Source organism: Pelecanus crispus (genome assembly GCF_030463565.1).
Source record: "Pelecanus crispus isolate bPelCri1 chromosome Z unlocalized genomic scaffold, bPelCri1.pri SUPER_Z_unloc_1, whole genome shotgun sequence".
NCBI lineage: Eukaryota > Metazoa > Chordata > Aves > Pelecaniformes > Pelecanidae > Pelecanus > Pelecanus crispus.
In genome coordinates this window covers 26704-54230 of record NW_027461240.1, presented here as the reverse complement: position 1 = coordinate 54230, position 27527 = coordinate 26704, and the positions used below count along the sequence as shown (strand labels likewise).

Genomic DNA, 27527 nt, shown 5'->3' with positions numbered 1-27527 from the left:
GTGTGTGCGGGGGGGGCGCGTGCAAAAGTGGGGTGCGCGTGAGTGTGCAAAGGGGGTGCGTGCTGCATCGGGGCGCGCGTGCAAAGCTGGGGCGTGCGTGAGTGAGCAAGGGGTGTGCGCACGTACGCGTGTGCGGGGGGGTGCGTGCAAAGCTGGGGTGCGGGTACGTGTGCAAGGGGTGCCTGCAAAAGCGGGGTGCACGTGAGCGTGCGTGCGCGTGGGGGGGGCGTGTGTGCACAGCTGGGGTGTGTGTGAGTGCGCAGGGGGGTGTGCACGCTGCACTGGGGTGCACGTGTGTGCGTGCGTGCAGGCGGTGTGCATGCAGAAGTGGGGTGCACGTGAGTGTGCAAGGGGTGCACGCAGAGCTGGGGTGCACGTACGTGTGTGCACAAAGCTGGGGTGCACGTGAGTGTGCAGGGGGGTGCACGCAAAAGCTGGGGTGCGTGTGTGTGCAGGGGGGTGTGTGCAGAAGTGGGGTGCACGTGTGTGCGTGCAGGGGGTGCGCATGAAAAGCTGGGGTGCACGTAATTGTGCAAGGGGTGCATGTATGCGTGTGCAGGGGGTGTATGCAAAGTTGGGGTGCACATGAGTGTGCAGGGGGGTGCACGTTGCATTGGGGTGCACACAAGCATGTGCACGCAAAAGTGGGGTGCACATAAGCGTACAAGGGGTGTGCACGCAGAGCTGGGGTGCACGTGAGGGTGCACACGCACGGGGGTGTGTGCCTGCCAACCTGGGGCGCACGCGCGCGTGCAGAGGGGTGCGTGCTCACGTGCACCTGCGAACCCGGGGGTGTGGCCGCGGGGGGGCGTGTGCAAAACTGGGGTGCACGCGTGCGTGTCCGTGCACACGTGTGCATGCAGGGCAAGGGGGTCTGCGTGTGCACGCGGGTGTCGTGTGCGCAGGGGGTTGTGCAGGGCACTGGGGCGTGCACGTTGTGTGCACGTGCCAGGCTCCGTGTGTGCGCGTGCACAGGCCCCTGCACGCGCGCGTGCAGGCGCTTACAGGTGTGCGTGCGGCCACACGCGCGCTGTGCGGGACCGGGGCACGCGCGTGTGCAAGGGCGCGCACACAGGAGGCGCGTGGGGGAGCAGGGTGCGCAGGCGTGCACGTGCGTGTGCGAGGCCGTGTTCGGGGGGTCCCCCTGGGGGGGGTGCCCGGACATGGGGGTCCCCTGGACCCCCCCCCCCGGGGCCTTCTCCTCCCCGTGACCTTCAGGCGCCCGCGGGCGGCGCAGGGGCACAGATCAACCGATCAATCAATCGATCAATCAATCGATCGATCATTAATTAACGGGGGCCCCCCCGGCCGCCTGGGTCCCTTGGGGGGGGCGGGGGGGCTCTGGGGTCCCCCCCCCCGGCCGCGTGGGTCCCCTGGGATTTTGGGGTGCCGGGGGGGGTCGCCGCTGTCAATCCCGCTCCCCCCCCCGCAGGTGCAGCAGTTAATGTGATTGGCTAATTATGCGGCGCATGTTAATGAGCCCCATTACCCAATGGGGGGGGGGGGGGCGCCCGCCACGGCAGGGTTATAAATAACCCGGGGCCTCATTTGCATGATGCCGGATCCCGGGTTGCCGCGGTGACCGGCATCGGCCCCCCCCCCCCCCAATCACTGGGGTTAATTAACAGGGCTGATAACGAGTGGGGGGGCCCCTCTCACGCTCTCTCTCCCCCCAGGTGCCACCGGACCCCCTGGCCATGCTGTAGCCCCCCCCCGGGGCCACCCATGCGGCTGTGAGAGGACGGGGGTGGCCGGGCCCCCCAGGGCCCCCCAACCTGCCCAGGCTCCGCGGCCACCCCAGGCGCCATGACCTGCCCGGACGCCGAGGGCCACCCGGGTGCCAGGGTCCACCTAGAGACTAAGGCCCACCAGGGCTCTGTGGCCAACGAGGGCTTCATGGCCAACGAGGGCTCCATGGTCAACAAGGGCTTCATGGCCAACGAGGGCTCCATGGTCAACGAGGGCTTCATGGCCAACGACGGCTCTGTGGCCAACGATGGCTCCGTGGCCAACGAGGGCTTCATGGTCAACGAGGGCTCCATGGTCAACGAGAGCTCCGTGGCCAACAAGGGCTCCATGGTCAACGAGAGCTCCATGGCCAACGACAGCTCTGTGGCCAACGAGGGCTCTGTGGTCAACGAGGGCTCCATGGCCAATGATGGCTCCGTGGCCAATGAGGGCTCCATGGCCAACGAGAGCTCCATGGTCAACGAGAGCTCCATGGCCAACGAGAGCTCCATGGCCAACGAGGGCTCTGTGGTCAACAAGGGCTCCGTGGCCAACGAGGGCTCTGAGGACCACCTAGAGACTAGGGCCCACCAAGGCTCCGTGGCCGACCAGGGCTCCCAGGACCACCTCGAGACCAACGCCAATGACTGCTCCGTGGCCCAGTTAGACTCAAAGCTCCACCGAGGCTTCGTGGCCAACCAAGGCTCCCAGGGCCGCCTAGAGGCCGACGTCGATGACGGCTCCACGGCCCGGTCAGACCTGAAGGTCCGCCAAGGCCCCACAGCCGAGCAAGGCTCCAAGGACGATCTCGAGACCAAGGTCAACCGAGGCCCTGCAGCCTGTCCAGACCTGAAGGCCCGCCAAGGCTCTACGGCCACCCAAGCCTCCAAGGCCCATCTGGAGATCAAGGTCCACCAAAGCCCCATGGCCCCCTTAGACCCGAAGGTCCGTGAAAGCTCAATGGCCGACCACGGCCCCACAGCCCACCGAGGCTCCACGGCCCACCTAGAGACCAAGGTCAACCGAGACCCCCTGGCCCGTCTACTTCTGAAGGTCCAACAGGACTCTGCGGCCTACCAAGCCTCCAAGGACCACCTAGAGACCAAGGTCAACCACGGCCCCGTGGCCCGTTTAGAGACCAAGGTCAACCACGGCCCCGTGGCTTGTCTAGACTTGAAGGTCCACCAAGACTCAATGGCCAACTGGGGCTCCCCGGCCCGCCTAGAGACCAAGCTCTATCCGGCCCCCCCGGCCAACCGGGCCCCCCCATCCCGTCCGTGTCCCCGTGTCCCCTCGGGCGCCCACCTGGGCTTGGTGCTGCTGACCTTGGGGTCCCTGCTGCTACCGGGGACCTCGGGGGCGGCGCTGGAGTTTGGGGGTGCCCCGGGCCAATGGGCGCGCTACGGGCGTTGGGCGCCGGGGGCCGGCGGCCAACTGAGCTTCAGCCTGAAGACCAACATCTCCCGGGCGTTGCTGCTCTACCTGGACGACGGCGGCAACTGTGACTTCTTGGAGCTGCTGGTGGCCGAGGGGCGCCTGCGCCTCCGCTTCGCCATCGCCTGCGCCGAACCCGCCACGGTCCAGCCGCCGGGCGGCGGTGAGCGACGGTCGCTGGCACATGGTGCTCCTCACCCGTAACGCCCGCGAAACCGCTTTGGCCGTGGACGGGGAGGCGCGGGCGGCCGCCGTCCGCTCCAAGCGGGCCGAGATGGCGGTGGCCAGCGACCTCTTCGTAGGCGGGATCCCACCCGACGTCCGCCTCTCGGCACTGACCCTCAGCACCGTCAAGTACGAGGCGCCCTTCCGGGGCTGGTTGGCCAACCTGAAGGTCGGGGACGCGCCGGCGGCGCTGCTGGGCGCCCAAGGGGTGCGGGGCGAGGGGGAGGAACGTTGCGCCCGTCACCCGCCCTGCGCCCACGGCGGCCGCTGCACCCTGCGCCGCGGAGAGCCCCGCTGCGACTGTGCCGGCACCGGCTACCGCGGGCCCTTCTGCGCCGAAGTGGTGAGGGCGGCAGGGGGCGAGCGGGGGGGCCGCGGGGTGGGGCTGGGCATGGCGCCTCGTGTCTTTGCACTCTTGCGTTTCTCTGTGTCTTCGTGTCCTCTTGGCGCTGGGGCGTCCCCATGGTGTTGGGCGTCTCCGTGGCGTTGGGCATCCCCATGGCGCTGGGCGTCCCCATGGCGTTGGGCATCTCCATGGCGTTGGGCATCCCCGTGGCGTTGGGCATCCCCATGGCGCTGGGCATCTCCATGGCGCTGGGCGTCTCCATGGCATTGGGCATCTCCATGGCATTGGGCATCTCCATGGCATTGGGCCGTCTTCATGGCGCCGGGCATCTCCGTGGCGCCGGGCGTCTTCATGGCGCTGGGTGTCTCCATGGCGCTGGGCGTCTCCATGGCGCTGGGCGTCTCCATGGTGCTGGGCGTCTCTATGGCGTTGGGCGTCTCCATGGTGCTGGGTGTCTCCATGGCATTGGGCGTCTCCATGGCGCCGGGCATCTCCATGGCGCCGGGCGTCTCCATGGCGCTGGGCATCTCCATGGCGTTGGGCATCTCCATGGCGCTGGGCATCTCCATGGCGTTGGGCATCTCCATGGCGCTGGGCATCTCCATGGCGTTGGGCATCTCCATGGCGCTGGGCGTCCCCATGGCATTGGGCATCCCCATGGCATTGGGCGTCTCCATGGCGTTGGGCATCTTCATGGCGCTGGGTGTCTCCTGGCGTTGGGTGTCTCCATGGCGCTGGGCGTCTCCATGGCGCTGGGCATCTCCATGGCATTGGGCAACTCCATGGTGCTGGGCGTCTCTATGGCATTGGCATCTCCATGGCACTGGGCGTCTTCATGGCATTGGGTGTCTCCATGGCATTGGGTGTCTCCATGGCATTGGGCATCTCCATGGTGCTGGGCATCTCCATGGCGCTGGGCATCCTCATGGCGCTGGGCGTCTCCATGGCATTGGGTATCTCCATGGTGTTGAGCGTCTTCATGGTGCTGGGCATCTCCATGGCGTTGGAGGTCTCCATGGCGCTGGGCATCCCCATGGTGTTAGGCTTCTCCATGGTGTTGGACGTCTTCATGGCATTGGGCATCCCCATGGTGTTGGGTGTCTTCATGGCATTGGGCACTCCATAGCGCTGGGCATCTCCATGGCGTTGGGCAGCCCCATGGTGTTGGGCATCTCCATGGCACTGGGCATCCCCATGGCGTTGGGCATCTCCATGGCGTTGGGCATCCCCATGGCACTGGGCATCCCCATGGCGTTGGGCGTCTCCATGGCGTTGGGCATCCCCATGGCGTTGGGCATCCCCATGGCGTTGGGCGTCTCCATGGCGTCGGGCATCTCCATGGCGTTGCATTCTTGTGCTTCTCCATGCCCGGGTGTCCTCTTGGCGCCGCACGTCATCATGGCTGCATGCTGGTGCTCCTCCGTGTCCCCTTGGCGTTGCACGTCTTCACGGCGTTGCACGTCCTCGCGTTTCTCCACATCTTCGTGGTTCCTGGTGTCGCACGCCCTTGTGTCTTTGCCCGTCCTTGTGCTTCTCCGCCTCCTCGTGTCCTCCCGGCGTCGCGCCTCTTCACGGCGTTGCGCGTCCTCGTGCCTCTCTGCCTCCTCCTCGTGCCCCCGCAGCCTCGCACGCCCCTGTCTTCGCACGTCCTTGTGCCCTCGCACGCCCCTGTGCCCCTGCCCGTCGTCGTGCCCTTGCACGCCCTCGTGCGAGGCGCCGAGCGTGATGGCGGCGGCGGGGCACGCCCCGGACGCCCGGGCCCCTCGTGCGAGACAGCCCCTCGTGCGAGACAGCCCCTCGTGCGAGACAGCCCCTCGCACACGTCCCCGCCGGGGCCCGGTGACAACCGGAGGCGTCGCCGTGGCGACAGCATCCTCCCAGGCCCGTTGCCAGGACAACGGTTGCCGGGGCTGCGGGCCGGGCCGGGTTGCCGTGGCGACGCCGGGGATGGGTTGCCGTGGCGACGCCCGGGCGGGTGACCCGTTGCCGGGGCCGGTTGCCATGGAGACGCCCGGGCTGCCTGTCTCCCTGGCGACGGTTGCCAGGGCGCGGCCGCCGCCGGGATGTTTTTCCACGGCCGTGTCCTTGAGGGGGGACGGGGACGGGACGGGGGGGGGGGGGGGGTGCAGGGTTCGTCCCTGCGGGGGTCCCTGGGGGTGCTGGGGGGTGCAGGGTCCCTGCGGGGTGCTGTGGGGTGCAGGGTCCCTGCGGGGTGCAGGCAGGGTGCTGTGGGGTGCACCATGGGGTGCAGGGTCCTTATGGGGTGCAGGCAGGGTGCCGTGGGTGTGCACCATGGGGTGCAGGGTCCCTGTGGGGTGCTGTGGGGTGCACCATGGGGTGCAGGGTCCCTGCGGGGTGCAGGCAGGGTGCCGTGGGGTGCACCATGGGGTGCAGGGTCCCTGTGCGGTGCTGTGGGGTGCACCATGGGGTGCAGGGTCCCTGCGGGGTGCTGTGGGGTGCACCATGGGGTGCCCGGTCCCTGTGGGGTGCTGTGGGGTGCACCATGGGGTGCAGGGTCCCTGCGGGGTGCTGTGGGGTGCAGGGTCCCTGCGGGGTGCAGGTAGGGTGCTGTGGGGTGCACCATGGGGTGCAGGGTCCCTGCGGGGTGCAGGCAGGGTGCCATGGGGTGCACCATGGGGTGCAGGGTCCCTGCGGGGTGCTGTGGGGTGCACCATGGGGTGCCCGGTCCCTGTGGGGTGCTGTGGGGTGCACCATGGGGTGCAGGGTCCCCTGCGGGGTGCTGTGGGGTGCAGGGTCCCTGCGGGGTGCAGGCAGGGTGCTGTGGGGTGCACCATGGGGTGCAGGGTCCCTGCGGGGTGCAGGCAGGGTGCCGTGGGGCGCACCATGGGGGTGCAGGGTCCCTGTGGGGTGCTGTGGGGTGCACCATGGGGTGCCCCGGTCCCTGTGGGGTGCCGTGGGGTCCCTGTGGGGTGCAGGGTCCCTGCGGGGTGCTGTGGGGTGCAGGGTCCCTATGGGGTGCAGGCAGGGTGCCGTGGGTGCACCATGGGGTGCCCGGTCCCTGTGGGGTGCACCATGGGGTGCAGGGTCCCTGCGGGGTGCTGTGGGGTGCCACGTGGGATGTGGGGCTCCCCGGGCACGCTGTGGGGCGTGCAAACCCCCCGGGGGCACGCATGTGTCGTGCAAAGCCTGGCACAGCGTGCAAATCCCACCGGGGTGTGCAAGGGGGCGTGCAGGTTGCACCAGGGCGTGCAAACCCCCCCGGGCCGTGCACCGCGCATCTCCGTTGCGACACAACCGTGGTGCAAGGCCGGGCCTCGTGCCCCCGCCTCCCAAGGTCAAGCCAAGGTCGTTGGGGGTTGGGCGGTCAGCGGGGCCGCACGAGGGCACGGGGGGCACGAGGGGTCCCGCTCACTAACGCCTCTCCCTTCCCCCCGCTCGCCCGCCCCCGGGACCCCCAGAGGAAGAACCCGCGGTGGAAGGTGAGTCGCGGGCGTGCAAGGTTCGGGGGGGCATGCAAGGTTCGGGGGGGGGACGTGCAAGGTTCAGGGGGGGTGTGCAAGGTTCGGGGGGGCCGTGCAAGGTTCGGGGGGGCGTGCAAGGTTCGGGGGTGCGTGCAGGGTCTAGCGTCACGCCTGGAGCCGGGGGGGTTCGCACAGGGCAGGCGGGGGCGTGCGTGGACGGCTCAGCCGTCGTGCAAGGGAGCGTGCAAAGGTCGGGGATGCGCAACGGTCTGGGGGCGTGCAAGGCTTGGGAGCGTGCAAGGCTCGGGCCTGGCGGTCGCGCACAGGGCAGGGGCGTGTGCAGAGCTGGGGCGCTCGTGCATGTGAGCAGGGCTTGTGCGAAGCTCGAGGGCTCGCGCGGAGCTGGGCACGTGCGTGTGCGCGCAGCGGGGCTCACGGGCGGCCCCGGGGTTCGCGGGGGCTCGTGCGGGAGGCTCGGCGGGCGTGCAAGGCTCAGGGGCGCGCGAGGAGCAAGGCTCGTGCAAAGCACGGCGCTTGTGCAAGGCTGGGGACGTGCGAGGAGGAAGTCGCGTGCAAGGCTCATGCGAGGCACGGCGCTTGTGCAAGGCTGGGGACGTGCGAGGAGCAAGGCGCGTGCAAGGCTCGTGCGAGGCACGGTGCTCGTGCAAGGCTGGGGGCGCGCGAGGAACAAGGCGCGTGCAAGGCTCGTGCAAAGCACGGCGCTCGCGCAAGGCTGGGGGCGCGCGAGGCGCAAAGGCGCGCGGGAACCGGCACGCGCCCGCGGCGGCGTCACCCGCCGCTCCCGGCCACGCCCCCTCCGGCCGCTCGGCATGACGTCACCCCCGGGCAGCCCAATAGGACGGCGGCATGCAAATAAAGGGGGGACGGGCCCTGCAGCGGGCGCGGGTGGGGCTATGCAAATGAAGGGGCACCGTCAGCCAATGGGGAGGGCGGGGTCGGGCTGCCGGGGATTGGGCGCGCTCTGCCGCGAGGGGCGTGCAAGGAGCGGGGCTCGTGCGTGGCACGAGGGGTGTGCAGTGCACGGGGCGTGCAAGGAGCGGGGCTGGCACGAGGGGTGTGCAGTGCACGGGGCGTGCGAGGAGCGGGGCTGGCACGAGGGGGTGTGCAGTGCACGGGGCGTGCGAGGAGCGGGGCTGGCACGAGGAGTGTGCAGTGCACAGGGGCGTGCAAGGAGCGGGGCTTGCGCGTTGCACAGGAGTGTGTGAGTGGCGGGGCTGGCACGAGGGGCGTGCAATGCGCGGGGGCGTGCAAGGAGCAGGGCTGGCGCGTTGCACGAGGGGCGTGCAATGCACGAGGGGCGTGCCGGGCGCACGAGGCCCCGGGTTTCGGCGCGGGGTGCCCCGGGGTGGGGGTGGGGTCCCCGCGCGAGGGGGCGCCCCCCGCCCCCCCGTGTCTCCATCCCCTCCCCCCCGGCTTTTCCCCCCCGACACAAAAAAAGGGGAAAAACCCGCGGGAAGGCGGCGGGTGGGGGAGGGGCGGCGCTGCGGGCGCGGCCCCTCCCCCCCCCCGGCTGTCCCCGCCCCCCCCCCCCCCCCCCCCTCGGCATCGCCCGATGCCGTCACAACTGACGCGCTGCTGGGAGTTGTGACGTGTCGCGGTGGCGCCCCGCCCCTCCCCCCCAGCGGGGCCGCCCGGGCCCCTCCCCCCCCGCTCCGTTCCGGCGCTTCCCCCCCCGCCGCCCCTTTAAATGATTCCCCTTTATCAAATTATTGCCTGTTATTGAATTATTCCCCTTTTGTTTCCCCTTTTAAATGGTTGCCCCCTTTTCATCGCTTCCCTTTTTCCCGTCGGCCTCCCCTTTATTCAATTATTTCCCCTTTTACTGAATTTTTTCCGTTTTAAAAATTCTTTTCCCTTTTAAAAATGGTTCACCTTTTTAAAAATTATTTTCCTTTTTTTTTAAATTATTTCCCCCTTTTTTTATCGTTTGCCCCTTTTTTCATCGTCTTCCCCTTTTTAAATTATTTTCCCTTTTATTAAATTATTTCCATTTTAAAAATTCTTTTCCCTTTTAAAATTATTCTCACTTTTATTGAGTTATTTTCCTCCTTAAAATTCTTTTCCCTTTATTAAATTCTTTTCCCTTTTATTAAATTATCTCCCTCTTTAAAATTCCTTTCCCTTTAAAAAATGGTTTACTTTTAAAAAAATTATTTTGCTTTTTTTCCTATTTTCCCTTGTGAAATGATTTCCCCCCCTTTTCACCATTTCCCCCTTTTCTGGCATTTCCCCTTTCCCCATCGCCTTCCCCTCACTCAATTATTGCCCTTTTTATTCAATTATTTCCCTCTCTAAAATTATTTTCCCTTTTTCAAATGATTTCCCCCCTGTAAATGACTTTCCCTCTTTAAAATTGTTTTCCCTTTTAAAAATTATTTTCCCTTTCTAAATGATTTTCCTTTTTTCCCCATTTTCCCCCTTTAAATGATTTCCCCCTTTTTCACCCCCCCAACCGAGTCCCCTCCCCCCCCAAACCGCGGCCCGCTGGAGCGGCGCCCCCCGCCGGCCCCTCCCCCCCTCCCCTCCCCTCCCTCCCCCCCGCTGCGGCCCGGTTCAAAGCGGCCCCGCCCCGCCCCGCCCCCGCTGCCTCCGCCTTTTTCTGCCTTTTTTTGCCTTTTTTTGCCTTTTTTTGCCATTTTCGCTTTTTTTGCCTTTTCTGCTTTTTTTTGCCATTTTCGCTTTTTTTTGCCTTTTTGCTTTTTCTTTTTTCTTTTCTGCCTTTGCTGCTTTTTCCTTTTTTCCTTTTTTCCCCTTTTTTGCCTTTTTTACGTTCCTTCCTTTTTTCCTTTTTTCTTTTTTCTTTTTTCCTTTATTTACCTTTATTTGCATTTTTTGCCTTTTTTTGCCTTTTTTACTTTTTTTGCCTTTTTTACATTTTTTGCCTTTTTTGCCTTTTTTCCCTTTCTTCCCTTTTTTCCCTTTTTTCTGTTTTTGCCTTTTTTTTCTTTTTTGCATTTTTTGCATTTTTTGCATTTTTTGCTCTTTTTGCATTTTTTTGCTCTTTTTTTGCTCTTTTTTCTTTCTTTTTTTTTTTTTTTTTTTTTTGCATTTTTCGGCCTTTTTTTGCCTTTGTCGCCTTTTTGCCCTTCCTGCCCCCCCGCCACTTTCCCTTTCTGTTCCCCCCCTTGGCCCGGGCCGCCCTTCCCCTCCCCCCCCGTACGAGCCCTTTCCCCCTTTAACCACTTTCGCTTTCTTCTGTGGCTTCCGCTTCCCCCTCCCACTTTCACTTTCTCCCCCCCTTTCGCTTTCTCCCCCCTTTCTCCCCCACTTTCACTTTCTGGCCCCGCCCCGCTCCGCCTCGGCTCCGCCCCCAGGTCCCGCCCACCTGCGAGGCACCGCCCAAGGTAATGACGCGCCCCTCCCCCCGCGGGCCGTCGGGACCCCTCCCCCCCATCGCCATCGTCACCCCCATCGTCATCGCCATCGTCACCCGCGGCGCCATCCTCGCCTGCCCCTCCCCCCCCCCGCATCGTGTCTGTGGCTCGTGCGACACGGGGGGGGAGGGGCGGCCCCTCGCACGGGGACGGGGGGGAGGGGCGGGGGGGAGGGGCGGGGGGCGCAGCTCCTTGCACGGGCACCCGGGGGGGTGGGGCAAGTGCCCCCCCGGCACGGCGAGCCAGGTGAGCGTGCGAGCGCACCCCTTGCACGAGGCCCTGGGGCCGTGCACGTGCATCTCCGTGCACGAGGACCCGGGCGAGTGTGCGCGTGCAACTCCTTGCACGAGGGCCCCAGGGTCTCCTTGCACGGAGATGCAGGTGAGTGTGCAAGTGCATCTCCTTGCACGGGGGCCCCAGGGTCTCCTTGCACGGACGCCCGGGTGAGTGTACACATGCATCTTGCACGAGTGCCCCAGGGTCCCCTTGCACAAGGACCCAGGTGTGTGTGCACGTGCACCTCCTTGCACGAGGGCCCCAGGGTCTCCTTGCACAGACACGTGGGGGAGCGTGCCAGTCCCCCCCTTGCACGAGGACCGCGGGTGCCCTCGCACGGAGCCCTGCGCCCGTGCAAGGGTGGCTGCCCTCCGCCGCGGGACGCCCCCGGGCGCACGCCGGCCTGTGCACGCGCGCGTGCCCCCGCTAACGCCCGCCCTCCCCCAGGGCCCGCGGAGGTCGCCGAGGGGGGGCCCGGCCGCGGCGGGGGCGAGAGCCAGCAGGCAGCCAAAGGTCAGTGCCCGCGCGACCCCTCGGCCCCTCCCCCACCCGGGGCACCCCCCCAGGGCCCCTCCCCCCCCGGCACCCGGTGGGACCCCCGGGCCCCCCCCCGCCCCCCCGCGGCGCCCCGGTGCACGGTGCCCGTGCGAGGCCCCAGCGGGAGACCCTGGCCCAAAGCCCCTGTGCGAGGGACCGTGGGTGCAAGGTCCCCGTGCAAGTCCCCGTGCGAGGGACCGTGGGTGCAAGGTCCCCAGGCAAGGTCCCTGTGCGAGGGACAGTGGGTGCAAGGTCCCCGTGCAAGTCCCCGTGCGAGGGACCGTGGGTGCAAGGTCCCCAGGCAAGGTCCCTGTGCGAGGGACAGTGGGTGCAAGGTCCCCAGGCAAGGTCCCCGTGCGAGGGACCGTGGGTGCAAGGTCCCCGTGCAAGCCCCTGTGCGAGGGACCGTGGGTGCAAGGTCCCCAGGCAAGGTCCCCGTGCGAGGGACCATCGGTGCAAGGTCCCCGTGCAAGTCCCCGTGCGAGGGACCGTGGGTGCAAGGTCCCCAGGCAAGGTCCCTGTGCGAGGGACCGTGGGTGCAAGGTCCCCAGGCAAGGTCCCCGTGCGAGGGACCATCGGTGCAAGGTCCCCGTGCAAGTCCCCGTGCGAGGGACCGTGGGTGCAAGGTCCCCAGGCAAGGTCCCCGTGCGAGGGACCGTGGGTGCAAGGTCCCCGTGCAAGTCCCCGTGCGAGGGACCGTGGGTGCAAGGTCCCCAGGCAAGGTCCCCGTGCGAGGGACCATCGGTGCAAGGTCCCCGTGCAAGTCCCCGTGCGAGGGACCATCGGTACAAGGTCCCCGTGCAAGTCTCCGTGCGAGGGACCGTGGGTGCAAGGTCCCCAGGCAAGGTCCCCGTGCGAGGGACCATCGGTGCAAGGTCCCCGTGCAAGTCCCCGTGCGAGGGACCGTGGGTGCAAGGTCCCCAGGCAAGGTCCCTGTGCGAGGGACCGTGGGTGCAAGGTCCCCAGGCAAGGTCCCCGTGCGAGGGACCATCGGTGCAAGGTCCCCGTGCAAGTCCCCGTGCGAGGGACCATCGGTGCAAGGTCCCCAGGCAAGGTCCCCGTGCGAGGGACCATCGGTGCAAGGTCCCCGTGCAAGTCCCCGTGCGAGGGACCGTGGGTGCAAGGTCCCCAGGCAAGGTCCCCGTGCGAGGGACCGTGGGTGCAAGGTCCCCGTGCAAGTCCCCGTGTGAGGGACCGTGGGTGCAAGGTCCCCAGGCAAGGTCCCCGTGCGAGGGACCATCGGTGCAAGGTCCCCGTGCAAGTCCCCGTGCGAGGGACCATCGGTACAAGGTCCCCAGGCAAGGTCCCCGTGCGAGGGACCGTGGGTGCAAGGTCCCCGTGCAAGTCCCCGTGCGAGGGACCATCGGTGCAAGGTCCCCGTGCAAGTCCCCGTGCGAGGGACCGTGGGTGCAAGGTCCCCAGGCAAGGTCCCCGTGCGAGGGACCATCGGTGCAAGGTCCCCGTGCAAGTCCCCGTGCGAGGGACCATCGGTACAAGGTCCCCGTGCAAGTCCCCGTGCGAGGGACCGTGGGTGCAAGGTCCCCAGGCAAGGTCCCTGTGCGAGGGACCGTGGGTGCAAGGTCCCCGTGCAAGTCCCCGTGCGAGGGACCGTGGGTGCAAGGTCCCCAGGCAAGGTCCCCGTGCGAGGGACCGTGGGTGCAAGGTCCCCGTGCAAGTCCCCGTGTGAGGGACCATCGGTGCAAGGTCCCCGTGCAAGTCCCCGTGCGAGGGACCATCGGTGCAAGGTCCCCGTGCGATTCCCCTGGCAGCCCTTGTTGCAAGATCCCCGCTGCGTGGTCTCCAGTGCAAGGTTCCCATTACAAGATCCCCGTGCAAGGTCCCTGTTGCAAGATCCCTGTGCAAGATCCCATAGCAGAGTCCCCATCGCAACGTCCCCGTGTGAGATCCAGGTGCAAGGTCTGCAGTGCAAGGTCCCCGGTGCAAAGGTCCCCGTGCAAGCCCCTGCGGCACTGTCCCTGGTGCGACGTCCCAATTGCAGCGTCCCCGTGGCAAGGTCCCACGCAAGGTCCCTGGTGCAAGATGCCCATTACAAGGTCCCCATGCAAGCCCCCGTTGCAACGTCCCTGGTGCAACGTCCCCACACAAGGTCCCAGTGCAAGACCCCGTTGCAAGGTCCCCGTGCAAGGTCCCCATGGCAACGTCCCCATGGCAAGGTCCCCACACAAGCCCCTGTTGCAAGGCCCCTGTTGCAAGGTCCCTGCTGCAATGTCCCCGTGCAAGGTCCCCAGTGCAAGGTCCCTGGTGCAAGGTCCCCGTGCAAGGTCCCTGTTACAAGACCCTGTTGCAACGTCCCCATTCCAATGTCCCCACACAAGCCCTCGTTGCAAGGTCCCCAGTGCAAGGTCCCTGGTGCAAGGTCCCCAGTGCAAGGTCCCTGGTGCAATGTCCCCGTGCAAGGTCCCCAGTGCAAGGTCCCTGGTGCAAGGTCCCCGTGCAAGGTCCCCGTTACAAGACCCTGTTGCAACGTCCCCATTCCAATGTCCCCACACAAGCCCTCGTTGCAAGGTCCCTGGTGCAAGGTCCCTGGTGCAAGGTCCCCATGGCAAGGTCCGTGGTGCAATGTCCCCGTGCAAGGTCCCTGGTGCAAGGTCCCTGGTGCAAGGTCCCCAGTGCAAGGTCCCTGGTGCAATGTCCCCGTGCAAGGTCCCCAGTGCAAGGTCCCTGGTGCAAGGTCCCCGTGCAAGGTCCCCGTTACAAGACCCTGTTGCAACGTCCCCATTCCAATGTCCCCACACAAGCCCTCGTTGCAAGGTCCCCAGTGCAAGGTCCCCAGTGCAAGGTCCCTGGTGCAAGGTCCCCATGGCAAGGTCCCTGGTGCAACATCCCCAGTGCAAGGTCCCCGTTGCAAGACCCCGTTGCAAGGGCCCCATGCAAGCTCCTGTTGTAAGGTCCCCGTTGCAAGGTCCCCATTACAAGATCCCCGTGCAAGCCCCCATTGCAACATCCCCATGCAACGTCCCCAGTGCAAGGTCCCTGGTGCAAGGTCCCCATTGCAGCGTCCCCATTGCAAGACCCCATTGCAGTGTCCCCATTGCAACGTCCCCACACAAGCCCCTGGTGCAAGGTCCCCATTGCAAGGTCCCCGTTGCAGCGTCCCCGTTGCAGCGTCCCCACGCAAGCCCCTGGTGAAAGGTCCCTGGTGCAAGGTCCCCATTGCAGCGTCCCTGGTGCAAGGTCCCCGTTGCAGCGTCCCCATTGCAACGTCCCCACACAAGCCCCTGGTGCAAGGTCCCTGGTGCAAGGTCCCCGTTGCAGCGTCCCCGTTGCAGCGTCCCCATGCAAGGCCCCCGTGCAAGGTCCCCGGTGCAATCCCCACTGCAACCCGCCGCGCGCCCCCTCGCTGACGCCGGGTCCCCGCAGGCCGGGAGGAATACGTGGCCACCTTCAAAGGCAACGAGTTCTTCTGCTACGACCTGTCCCACAACCCCATCCAGAGCAGCACGGACGAGCTGACGCTCTCCTTCCGCACGCTGCAGCGCAACGGGCTGCTGCTGCACACCGGCAAGTCGGCCGACTACGTCAACCTCTCGCTGAAGAGCGGCGCCGTCTGGCTCGTCATCAACCTGGGCTCCGGCGCCTTCGAGGCGCTGGTGGAGCCCGTCAACGGCAAGTTCAACGACAACGACTGGCACGACATCCGCGTCACCCGCAACCTGCGCCAGGTAGGGGCGGGGGGGCCTGGCGGGGGGCTGAGCCCCAGCTGGGAGCGCTGGGCGTGCTGGGAGCGCTGGGCGCCTTGGTCACCTGCCCAACTGGGAGCGCTGGGAGCGCTGGGCGCCTTGGTCAGCTGCCCAACTGAGAGCACTGGGCGCCTTGGTCAGCTACCCAACTGGGAGCGCTGGGAGCGCTGGGCGCCTTGGTCAGCTGCCCAACTGAGAGCACTGGGCGCCTTGGTCAGCTACCCAACTGGGAGCGCTGGGAGCGCTGGGCGCCTTGGTCACCTGCCCAACTGGGAGCGCTGGGAGCGCTGGGCGCCTTGGTCAGCTGCCCAACTGAGAGCACTGGGCGCCTTGGTCAGCTGCCCAACTGAGAGCACTGGGCGCCTTGGTCAGCTACCCAACTGGGAGCACTGGGAGCGCTGGGCGCCTTGGTCACCTGCCCAACTGGGAGCGCTGGGAGCGCTGGGCGCCTTGGTCAGCTGCCCAACTGAGAGCACTGGGCGCCTTGGTCAGCTACCCAACTGGGAGCGCTGGGAGCGCTGGGCGCCTTGGTCACCTGCCCAACTGGGAGCGCTGGGAGCGCTGGGCGCCTTGGTCAGCTGCCCAACTGAGAGCACTGGGCGCCTTGGTCAGCTACCCAACTGGGAGCGCTGGGAGCGCTGGGCGCCTTGGTCACCTGCCCAACTGGGAGCGCTGGGAGCGCTGGGCGCCTTGGTCAGCTACCCAACTGGGAGTGCTGGGAGCGCTGGGCGCCTTGGTCACCTGCCCAACTGGGAGCGATGGGAGCGCTGGGCGTCTTGGTCAGCTACCCAACTGGGAGCGCTGGGAGCGCTGGGCGCCTTGGTCAGCTACCCAACTGGGAGCGCTGGGAGCGCTGAGCGCGTTGGTCACCTGCCCAACTGGGAGTGCTGGGAGCACTGGGCGCCTTGGTCACCTGCCCAACTGGGAGCGCTGGGCGTCTTGGTCAGCTACCCAACTGGGAGTGCTGGGAGCGCTGGGTGCCTTGGTCAGCTAACCAACTGGGAGCACTGGGACCACTGGGCGCCTTGGTCACCTGCCCAACTGGGAGCGCTGGGCATCTTGGTCAGCTACCAAACTGGGAGCTCTGGGAGCGCTGGGCGCCTTGGTCTCCTACCCAATTGGGAGCACTGGGCGCCTGGGTCACCTGCCCAACCGGGAGCGCTGGGAGCGCTGGGCGCCTTGGTCTCCTACCCAACTGGGAGCGCTGGGCGCCTTGGTCAGCTGCCCAACTGGGAGCACTGGGTGTCTTGTCACCTGGCCAAGTGGGATCGCTGGGAGGGCTGGGCGCCTTGGTCAGCTACCCAACTGGGAGCACTGGGCGCCTTGGTCACCTGCCCAACTGGGAGCATTGGGTGCCTTGGTCTCCTACCCAACTGGGAGCACTGGGCGCCTTGGTCACCTACCCAACTGGGAGCGCTGGGAGCACTGGGCGCCTTGGTCTCCTACCCAACTGGGAGCACTGGGTGTTTTGGTCACCTGCCCAACTGGGAGCACTGGGCGCCTTGGTCACCTGCCCAACTGGGAGCACCAGATACCTTGGTCCAGTACCCAGCTGGGTGTGACGGACACCAGGGACTGCTCCCAAACTGGGAGCACTGGGCACCTTGGTCAACTACCCAGCATGGGGGTGCCGGACACCTTGGTCCGTGCCACAACTGGGTACTGGGTCAACGCTCCAACTGGGAGCACTGGGCGCCTTGGCCACCTACACAACTGGGGGTGCTGAACACCAGGGACTACTTCCCAACTGGTAGCACTGGGATCACTGGAAGCCTTGGTCAGCTACCCAACTGGGAGCACTGGGCGCCTTGGTCAACTACTCAACTGGGAGCACCACATACCTTGGTCCAATACCCAACTGGGGATGCTGGACACGAGGGACTGATCCCCAACTGGGAGCACTGGGTGTCTTGTTGAACTACCCAACTGGGAGTGCTGGGAGCACTGGGCATCTTGGCCAACAACCCAACTGGGAGCACTGGGAGCTCTGGACATCTTCTTGAACTACCCAACTAGGGGCACTGGATGCCAGGGGCTGCTCCCCAACTGGGAGCACTGGGAACACTGGGCACCTTGGTCAGCTACCCGACTGCGAGCACTGGGCACCTTGGTCATCTGCCCAACTGGGAGCACTGGGTGTCTTGGTCAGCTACCCAACTGGGAGCACTGGGTGCCTTGGTCAGCTACCTGATTGGGAGCACTGGGCATCTTGGTCACCTGCCCAACTGGGAGTACTGGGCGTCTTGAACTATCCAACTGGGGGTGCTGGGTGTCTTGGTCACCTACCCAACTGGGAGCACTGGGCGTCTTGGACAACTACCCAACTGGGAGCACTGGACACCAGGAGCGGCTCCCCAGCTGGGAGCCTTGGCCCAGTACCCAACTGGGAGCACTGGGAGCGCTGGGTGTCTTGGACAACTACCCAGCTGGGAGCGCTGGGAGCCTTGGCCCAGTACCCAACTGGGAGCACTGGGAGTGCTGGGCATCTTGCACAACTACCCAACTGGGAGCACTGGGAGCCTTGGCCCAGTACCCAACTGGGAGCACTGGGCGCTGGGCTCTGCCCCTGACTGGGCGTACTGGTTCCATGGGCCGTTCCCCAACTGGGCGCCCCGGACGCCTGGGTCCCCCCGGCTGCCCCCCAGGGTGGGGGTGGGGGGTGGGGGGCGGGGCAGGGGGGTGGTGGGGGAGGGGGGGTCTCGGCGGCCCCCGCCCCCTCTAATGACTCCGCTTCTCTCCCCCAAAGGTGGGCGCAGCCCCTCCCCCGCGCAACCACCCCCCCCGTGCAACGCCCCCCCCCCCCGTGCAACGCCCCCCCCTGTGTGTGCGCGTGCGACTAACACGCTTACCGCCGCCGGGGCCCCCCCCCACTAACCTCCCCGCCCCCCCAACTAATCCTGGGGGGGCCCCCCCAAAACAAAAAACCCACCCTATCCAAAACCCCCCCTCCCCGTTCCGCCGCCCCCGCGGGGCCTCGCCCGGCGGGGAAATGTCATTTTTTTGTTTTTGTTGTGTTTTGTCCTCTTTCCGCGCTGCCCCCCCCGGCGCCCCCAGCACGCAGGGATCGGACACGCTATGGTAAACAAACTGCATTACCTGGTAGTTATCACTTCCTTCTTTCTCCCCAGCTTCGCCCGCGCCCCCCACCCCGCCGGCGGGGCCAAGGCCCGCCGTCCTGGGGCCAAGGCCCGCCGTCCTGGGGCCAAGGCCCGCCATCTTGGGGCCAAGGTCCGCCATCTTGGGGCCAAGGCCCGCCATCTTGGGGCCAAGGTCCGCCATCTTGGGGCCAAGGCCCGCCATCTTGGGGCAGTCCCAGGCCAGGCCTCGGCTCCCCGCTGCCAAAACCAGCCGGTTCCCCCCCAAAATCCCGCCCAAGGGGGCCTGTTTTTTCTCCCTGGAGGAGTGATGTGGGGTCCCAAGACCCACTTTTTGGGCTGATTCCTTGGGATTTTGGGCGATTTTATACCCGCCACCCCCCATATGCAGCCAGGTCTCAGCTCCCCAACGCCAAACCCAAGCACTTCTCCCCCCCCAGAAAAGCCCGCTCAGGGCCGGGGGGGGTGTTCTCCTCAGGGGGGCGATGTGGGGTGCCAACCCCACCTTTCAGGGCAAATTCTCAGGATTTGGGGCAATTTGAGGAACCCCACCGTATGCGGCCGAGCCTCGGCTCCCCGATGCTAGAAACAGCCGGTTCCCCCCCAAATCCTGGCCGGGGGGGGCCGTCCGACCCAGCGGGGTCCCACCCCACCCCATTTTGGGGCGACTCCTGCGGATTTGGGTCCATGTGGTGCCCCCCCGCCTTTGCGGGCAGCCGGGCCTCGGCCCCCCAACCCCCAAACCAGCCGCTTCCCCCCAAAACCCAGGCTCAGTGGGGGGGGTGCCGTGGGTGGGTTTTTTGGGGTGCCCCCTCCCCGAATCGAGGACGGAAACGGCGTTTTCAGGACAAGCCCGTGGGCAGCTGCCGCCCCCCCCTGCCCCCACCCCCCGCGCAGGCAGCAGGGCCCCCCCACCCCCCGGCCCCCCAGGGATCGGGCCCCGCTGCCTGCGCCGGAGCCCTCGCACGGCTTTGCACGCCTTCGCACGGCCCCGCACGGCTCACTAACACTGCCCCCGGCCTTCCTCCTCCTCCTCCTCCTCCTCCTCCTCCTCCCCCCCCCCGTCCCCTACCCGTGGGTGCTGCTGGCGGAGCACCGGGGCCGGCACCGCTGCGGGGTGGGTGCTGGTGTGCAAGGTGCAGGACGGGGGTGTGCGGGCACGGGTGTGCGTCGGTGCAAGGACTGCAGGTGGGTGTGCGTGCATGGGTGTGCATTGGTGCAAGGCCTGTGCAGGGCATGTGTGCGTGCGTGGGTGTGCGTTGGTGCAAGGCCTGTGCAGGGGGTGGGTGTGTGTGTGTGCATGGGTGTGCATTGGTGCAAGGTGCAGGATGGGGGGGGTGTGTGCACGGGTGTGTGTTGGTGCAAGGACAGCTCAGGGTGTGTGCACATGCGTGGGTGTGTGTTGGTGCAAGGTCCATGCAGGCAGGTGTGCAGGCATGGGTGTGTGTCGGTGCAAGGACTGCAGGCAGGTGTGCATGTGTGGGTGTGCATTGGTGCAAGGCCTGTGCAGGGTGTGTGTGCATGCATGGGTGTGCATTGGTGCAAGGTGCAGGGTGGGGGTGTGTGCGTGCACGGGTGTGTGTTGGTGCAAGGTTGGGGCTGGGTGTGTGTGCGCACACGCATGCATTCGTGCGAGGGTCACACTGGGGCGTGCAGGTGTGCGTCGGTGTGAGCCCAGCCTGGGGCGTGTGTGCGCACAAGTGTGCATCAGCACATGCTCACAGCCCCTGTGTGTGTGTATGCGCGCGCTCACACGCGTGTGCAAGCTGCGTGTGGGGCCGCCCCTGTACCTCCTGGGGCCCTGGTGCTCCTGCTGTCCCCGCTGTCCCCGCTGTCCCTGCACGCCCACGTGCACGGCTCCTCGCACGCCCTCGCACGCCCTCGCACGCCCCGCGCGCGCGCTGAGCCCCACTAACAGCCATTTTTCTGTCTGAGCTTGGTTCTGTCTGAGGACCCCCAAAACTCGTTACTAATCCACCCCCACCCCCCCCGTGTCACCCTGTCACCCCCGGTCCCCCCCACCTCAGCCCCTTGTCCCCCACGGCCCCACCGTCACCCCATCCCCATGGTCACCCCCGTCCCCATGTCCCTCAGGGCCACCCCATCCCCATGGTCACCCCGTCCCCATGTCCCTCAGGGCCACCCCATCCCCATGGTCACCCCGTCCCCATGTCCCTCAGGGCCACCCCATCCCCATGGTCACCCCGTCCCCATGTCCCCATGTCCCTCAGGGCCACCCCATCCCCATGGTCACCATGTCCCCATGTCCCTCAGGGCCACCCCATCCCCATGGTCACCCCGTCCCCATGTCCCTCAGGGCCACCCCATCCCCATGGTCACCCCATCCCCATGTCCCTCAGGGCCACCCCATCCCCATGGTCACCCCGTCCCCATGTCCCTCAGGGCCACCCCATCCCCATGGTCACCCCGTCCCCATGTCCCTCAGGGCCACCCCATCCCCATGGTCACCATGTCCCCATGTCCCTCAGGGCCACCCCATCCCCATGGTCACCCCATCCCCATGTCCCTCAGGGCCACCCCATCCCCATGGTCACCCCATCCCCATCATCCCCATGTCCCTCAGGGCCACCCCATCCCCATGGTCACCCCATCCCCATGTCCCTCAGGGCCACCCCATCCCCATGGTCACCCCGTCCCCATGTCCCTCAGGGCCACCCCATCCCCATGGTCACCCCATCCCCATGTCCCTCAGGGCCACCCCATCCCCATGGTCACCCCGTCCCCATGTCCCTCAGGGCCACCCCATCCCCATGGTCACCCCATCCCCATGTCCCTCAGGGCCACCCCATCCCCATGGTCACCCCGTCCCCATGTCCCTCAGGGCCACCCCATCCCCATGGTCACCCCATCCCCATGTCCCTCAGGGCCACCCCATCCCCATGGTCACCCCGTCCCCATGTCCCTCAGGGCCACCCCATCCCCATGGTCACCCCATCCCCATGTCCCTCAGGGCCACCCCATCCCCATGGTCACCATGTCCCCATCATCCCCATGTCCCTCAGGGCCACCCCATCCCCATGGTCACCCCATCCCCATGTCCCTCAGGGCCACCCCATCCCCATGGTCACCCCATCCCCATGTCCCTCAGGGCCACCCCATCCCCATGGTCACCATGTCCCCATCATCCCCATGTCCCTCAGGGCCACCCCATCCCCATGGTCACCCCGTCCCCATGTCCCTCAGGGCCACCCCATCCCCATGGTCACCCCATCCCCATGTCCCTCAGGGCCACCCCATCCCCATGGTCACCCCGTCCCCATGTCCCTCAGGGCCACCCCATCCCCATGGTCACCATGTCCCCATCATCCCCATGTCCCTCAGGGCCACCCCATCCCCATGGTCACCCCGTCCCCATGTCCCTCAGGGCCACCCCATCCCCATGGTCACCCCATCCCCATGTCCCTCAGGGCCACCCCATCCCCATGGTCACCCCGTCCCCATGTCCCTCAGGGCCACCCCATCCCCATGGTCACCCCATCCCCATCATCCCCATGTCCCTCAGGGCCACCCCATCCCCATGGTCACCCCATCCCCATGTCCCTCAGGGCCACCCCATCCCCATGGTCACCATGTCCCCATCATCCCCATGTCCCTCAGGGCCACCCCATCCCCATGGTCACCCCGTCCCCATGTCCCTCAGGGCCACCCCATCCCCATGGTCACCCCATCCCCATGTCCCTCAGGGCCACCCCATCCCCATGGTCACCCCGTCCCCATGTCCCTCAGGGCCACCCCATCCCCATGGTCACCCCATCCCCATCATCCCCATGTCCCTCAGGGCCACCCCATCCCCATGGTCACCCCATCCCCATGTCCCTCAGGGCCACCCCATCCCCATGGTCACCATGTCCCCATCATCCCCATGTCCCTCAGGGCCACCCCATCCCCATGGTCACCCCGTCCCCATGTCCCCATGTCCCTCAGGGCCACCCCATCCCCATGGTCACCCCATCCCCATGTCCCTCAGGGCCACCCCATCCCCATGGTCACCCTGGGGGTCTCTTTGGGGGGGGGGGATCCCTGGATGCCTGGGTCCCCCCAGGGGGCAGAGGGGGCACCCGGCCCGGGGGAGGCAGGAGCTGGGGGGCCCAGCCCCCCCGCACCCAGCCGGGGTCCCCTATCTGGGGCAAGGAGCACCCTTGGGTCCTCCCTGAGACCCCCGGTGTTGTCCCCCCCCCTGTGGGTGCCCCTGCCCCCCGGGGGCCCCCCGACACCCTCCAGCCACCCCAGCATCGCACCCCCATTGCCCCCTGCCCCCCCTTGTTCCCCCCACTGCCCCCACATGCCCTCCGCACCCCTACTGCTGCCCCCATTGCCCCCCCGCACCCCCAGGACCCCCCTATTACTGCCCCATTGTCCCCATCGCCCCCACATTACCTCCCATCGCCCCTCATTGCCCCCCATCGCCCCTATCGTCCCTATTGCCCCCCATTGTCCCCATTGCCCCTAGTGCCCCCCATTGTCCCCCATCGCCCCCCATCATCCCCATTGCCCCCCATCGCCCCTATTGCCCCCCATTGCCCCCCATTGCCCCCCGCCGCCCCCTATCATCCCCATTGTCCCCCATCGCCCCCCATCATCCCCATTGCCCCCCATTGCCCCCCATCGCCCCCCATCATCCCCATTGCCCCCCATTGTCCCCCATTGCCCCCCATAACCCCACTCCCCCCTCATTGCCCCCAGCCTCCCAGGTACCCCCCAGCCCCCCCACCCCTTTTGGGGTGTCCCCCCCAGACACAGAAATGGCTGCGGCGGGCGGGCGGGGGCCCCCGCTGAGGCCGGGCGCGCTCGTGCCGCAGGTGACGATCTCGGTGGACGGGATCCTGACGACCACGGGGTACACGCAGGAGGACTACACCATGCTGGGCTCCGACGACTTCTTCTACGTGGGGGGGTCCCCCAACACCGCCGACCTCCCCGGCTCCCCCGTCAGCAACAACTTCATGGGCTGCCTCAAGGACGTGAGCGCCGGGGGGCACGGGGACGTGGGGTGCATGGGGACACGGGGGCGTGGCGTACTGGGGGGCACGGGGACATGGGGTGCATGGGGATGTGGGGGGCACGGGGATGTGGGGTGCATGGGGACATGGGGACATGGACCACTGGGGTGCACGGGGACATGGGGTGCACGGGGACGTGGGGTGCACGGAGATGTGGGGACATGGAGCACTGGGGGTGCACGGGGATGTGGGGTGCACGGGGATGTGGGGTGCATGGTGACATGGGGACGTGGCGTACTGGGGGTCAGGGGGACACGGGGTGCACGGGGACATGGGGTGCACGGGGACGTGGGGTGCACAGAGATGTGGGGACATGGAGCACTGGGGGTGCACGGGGATGTGGGGTGCACGGGGATGTGGGGTGCATGGTGACACGGGGACGTGGCGTACTGGGGGGCACGGGGACATGGGGTGCATGGGGACACAGGGACGTGGGGTGCATGGGGACACAGGGGCATGGAGCACTGGGGTGCTTGGGGACATGGGGTGCTTGGGGACAGGGGGTGCATGGGGACATGGGGTGCATGGGGACATGGGGTGCTTGGGGGACACATGCAGGGGGTGCATGGGGACAGGGGGTGCATGGGGACATGGGGTGCTTGGGGACACATGCATTGGGTGAATGGGAACATGGGGTGCACAAGGACACGGGGTGCAGAGGGACATGGGGACTCGGCAGGTGTGGGGACACAGGGACGTGGGGTGCAGAGGGACACAGGGACATGGGGTGCACGGGGCCATGGTGGGCACAAGGACATGGGGTGTGTGGGGACATGGGGAGTGCAGGGACACGGGGTGCACGAGGACAGGGGGTGCAGAGGGACACGGGGTGCGCAGGGCCACGGAGTGCCCAAGGCCACGGGGTGCATGGGGACACAGGTGTGTGGGGACACGTGCAGGGGTGCATGGGGACATGGGGGACCCGGGGTGCACAAGGACTGGGGGTGCAGAGGGACATGGGATGTGGGGGGACACGGGGTGTGCAGGGACACGTGCAGGGGTGCATGGGGACATGGGGGACACAGGGTGTGCAGGGACACATGCAGGGGTGCGTGGGGACATGGGGTGTGCAGGGGCCCGTGCAGGGGTGCATGGGGACACGGGGGACCTGGGTTGCACAAGGACAGGTGTGCAGCGGGACACGGGATGTGCAGGGGCGCATGGGGACACGGGGGACCCGGGTTGCACAAGGACGGGGGTGCAGCGGGACACGGGGTGTGCAGGGGCCTGTGCAGGGGCGTGTGGGGACATGGGGGACACGGGGTGTGCAGGGACCCGTGCAGGGGTGCGTGGGGACATGGGGGACACAGGATGCACAAGGACAGGTGTGCAGCGGGACACGGGGTGTGCAAGGACCCGTGCAGGGGCGTGTGGGGACATGGGGGACACGGGGTGTGCAAGGACCCGTGCAGGGGTGCGTGGGGACATGGGGGACACAGGATGCACAAGGACAGGTGTGCAGCGGGACACGGGGTGTGCAGGGGCGCATGGGGACACGGGGGACCCGGGTTGCACAAGGACGGGGGTGCAGCGGGACACAGGGTGTGCAGGGGCGTGTGGGGACATGGGGGACACGGGGTGTGCAGGGACCCGTGCAGGGGCGCATGGGGACACGGGGGACCCGGGTTGCACAAGGACGGGGGTGCAGCGGGACACGGGGTGTGCAGGGACCCATGCAGGGGCGCATGGGGACACGGGGGACCCGGGTTGCACAAGGACGGGGGTGCAGCGGGACACGGGGTGTGCAGGGGCGTGTGGGGACATGGGGGACACGGGGTGTGCAGGGACCCGTGCAGGGGCGCATGGGGACACGGGGGACCCGGGTTGCACAAGGACGGGGGTGCAGCGGGACACGGGGTGTGCAGGGACCCGTGCAGGGGTGCGTGGGGACACGGGGGACACAGGATGCACAAGGACAGGTGTGCAGTGGGACACGGGGTGTGCAGGGGCCTGTGCAGGGGTGTGTGGGGACACAGGGGACCTGGGTTGCACAAGGACGGGGGTGCAGCGGGACACGGGGTGTGCAGGGACCCGTGCAGGGGTGCGTGGGGACATGGGGGACCCGGGTTGCACAAGGACGGGGGTGCAGCGGGACACGGGGTGCACGGGGCCACGGCGTGCCCAAGGCCACGGGGTGCAGCGGGACACGGGGTGTGGGGGCGCGGAGGGGACGCCCACGGGACACACGCCCCCCCCCCCCCAGGTGGTCTACAAGAACAACGACTTCAAGCTGGAGCTGTCGCGCCTGGCGCAGGAGGGCGACGGGCGGGTGACGCTGCACGGGGCCCTGCTCTTCCGCTGCGAGGCCGTGGCCGCCCTGGAGCCCGTCACCTTCGGGACACCCCAGGCCTTCCTGGCGCTGCCGGCCTGGCAGGCGGCGCGCGCCGGCTCCGTCTCCTTCGACTTCCGAACCACGGAAGCCAACGGGCTCCTGCTCTTCGCCCAGGGCCGGCCGCAGGGCCCCGGCCACCCCCGGCCCGACTACTTCGCCCTGGAGCTGCTGGACGGGCACCTCTACCTGCTGCTGGACATGGGCTCCGGCGGCATCAAGGTGCGCGCCAGCGCCCGCAAGGTCACCGACGGCGAGTGGTGCCACGTGGACGTGCAAAGGGACGGCAGGAAAGGTGCGGGGCGAGGGCGCGAGGCCGGCGGCGGGCGGAGAGCGGGGCGCGAAGCGGGGCGGGCAGGCGGGCGAGGGCGCCTGGGCGTGCAGGGAGGGTTGCAGGTGTGCAAGGGTGCGTGGGTGTGCAGGGAGGGTTGGCAGGGGTGCAAGGGTGTGTGGGTGTGCGAGGGTGCATGTGCATGCAGGGAGGGTTTGCAGGTGTGCAAGGGTGCGTGGGTGTGCAGGGAGGGTTGCAGGTGTGCAAGGGTGTGTGGGTGTGCAGGGAGGGTTGGCAGGTGTGCAAGGGTGTGTGGGTGTGCGAGGGTGCATGTGCATGCAGGGAGGGTTTGCAGGTGTGCAAGGGTGTGTGGGTGTGCGAGGGTGCATGTGCATGCAGGGAGGGTTTGCAGGTGTGCAAGGGTGTGTGTGGGTGTGCAGGGAGGGTTGGCAGGTGTGCAAGGGTGTGTGGGTGTGCGAGGGTGCATGTGCATGCAGGGAGGGTTTGCAGGTGTGCAAGGGTGTGTGTGGGTGTGCAGGGAGGGTTGGCAGGTGTGCAAGGGTGTGTGGGTGTGCGAGGGTGCATGTGCATGCAGGGAGGGTTGCAGGTGTGCAAGGGTGTGTGGGTGTGTGAGGGTGCATGTGCATGCAGGGAGGGTTTGCAGGTGTGCAAGGGTGTGTGCGCGTGCAGGGAGAGTTTGCAGGTGTGCAAGGGTGCGTGTGCATGCAAGGGTGTGTGTGTGCAGGGAGGGTTGCAGGTGTGCAAGGGGATGTGTGGGCATGCAGGGAGGGTTGGCAGGTGTGCAAGGGTGTGTGGGTGTGCAAGCGTGCATGTGCATGCAGGGAGGGTTTGCAGGTGTGCAAGGGTGTGTGCATGTGCAGGGAGAGTTTGCAGGTGTGCAACGGGGTGTGTGCATGCAAGGGTGTGTGTGTGCAGGGAAGGTTGCAGGTGTGCAAGGGTGTGTGCGTGTGCAGGAAGGGTTGCAGGTGTGCAAGTGTGTGTGTGGGCGTGCAGGGAGGGCTGCAGGTGTGCAAGGGTGTGTGTGGGCGTGCAGGGAGGGCTGCAGGTGTGCAAGGGTGCGTGTGCATGTGCGTTTGCGCCTGTGCAAATGGTGCCGGTGTGTGTGTGTGGGTGTGTGTGTGTGGAGGGTGCGGGTGTGTGCAGGCTGGCCCTGGAGCCCCCACGGTGCCGTGCGTGTCCCCGTGTCCCCACGCTGCCGTGCACCCGGTGCATCCCTGGGGGCCCCCGTGTCCCCCAGTGCCACCTGCCCCCTGCACCCCCGTGTCCCCCGTGTCCCCATGTTGCCCTGCACCCCCTGCACCCCCTGCACCCCCGTGTCCCCCGTGTCCCCACGGTGCCCTGCACCCCCTGCACCCCCAGTGTCCCCAATGTCCCCGTGGTGCCCTGCACCCCCTGCACCCCCTGCACCCCCCATGTCCCCAATGTCCCCACGGTGCCCTGCACCCCCTGCACCCCCTGCACCCCCAATGTCCCCATGGTGCCCTGCACCCCCTGCACCCCCCATGTCCCCAATGTCCCCATGGTGCCCTGCACCCCCAGTGTCCCCAATGTCCCCACGGTGCCCTGCACCCCCTGCACCCCCTGCACCCCCAATGTCCCCAATGTCCCCATGGTGCCCTGCACCCCCAGTGTCCCCAATGTCCCCACGGTGCCCTGCACCCCCTGCACCCCCTGCACCCCCAATGTCCCCATGGTCCCCACGGTGCCCTGCACCCCCAATGTCCCC

The 27527-nt window shown here is 67.0% G+C and overlaps 1 protein-coding gene across 1 annotated transcript in view; it reads left to right on the top strand.

Annotated features, from left to right (window-relative positions):
- Positions 1-1806: 1806 nt before the first annotated feature.
- Positions 1807-27527, top strand: part of LOC104028172 (neurexin-2-like) — a 49863-nt gene continuing 24142 nt past the window's right edge. Inside the window, 9 exon segments of the mRNA XM_075727309.1 lie at positions 1807-1917; positions 2269-3318; positions 3320-3730; positions 7155-7173; positions 10491-10520; positions 11274-11339; positions 14745-15046; positions 22980-23141; positions 25384-25804. Coding sequence (XP_075583424.1) covers positions 1807-1917; positions 2269-3318; positions 3320-3730; positions 7155-7173; positions 10491-10520; positions 11274-11339; positions 14745-15046; positions 22980-23141; positions 25384-25804 — 2572 coding nt within the window.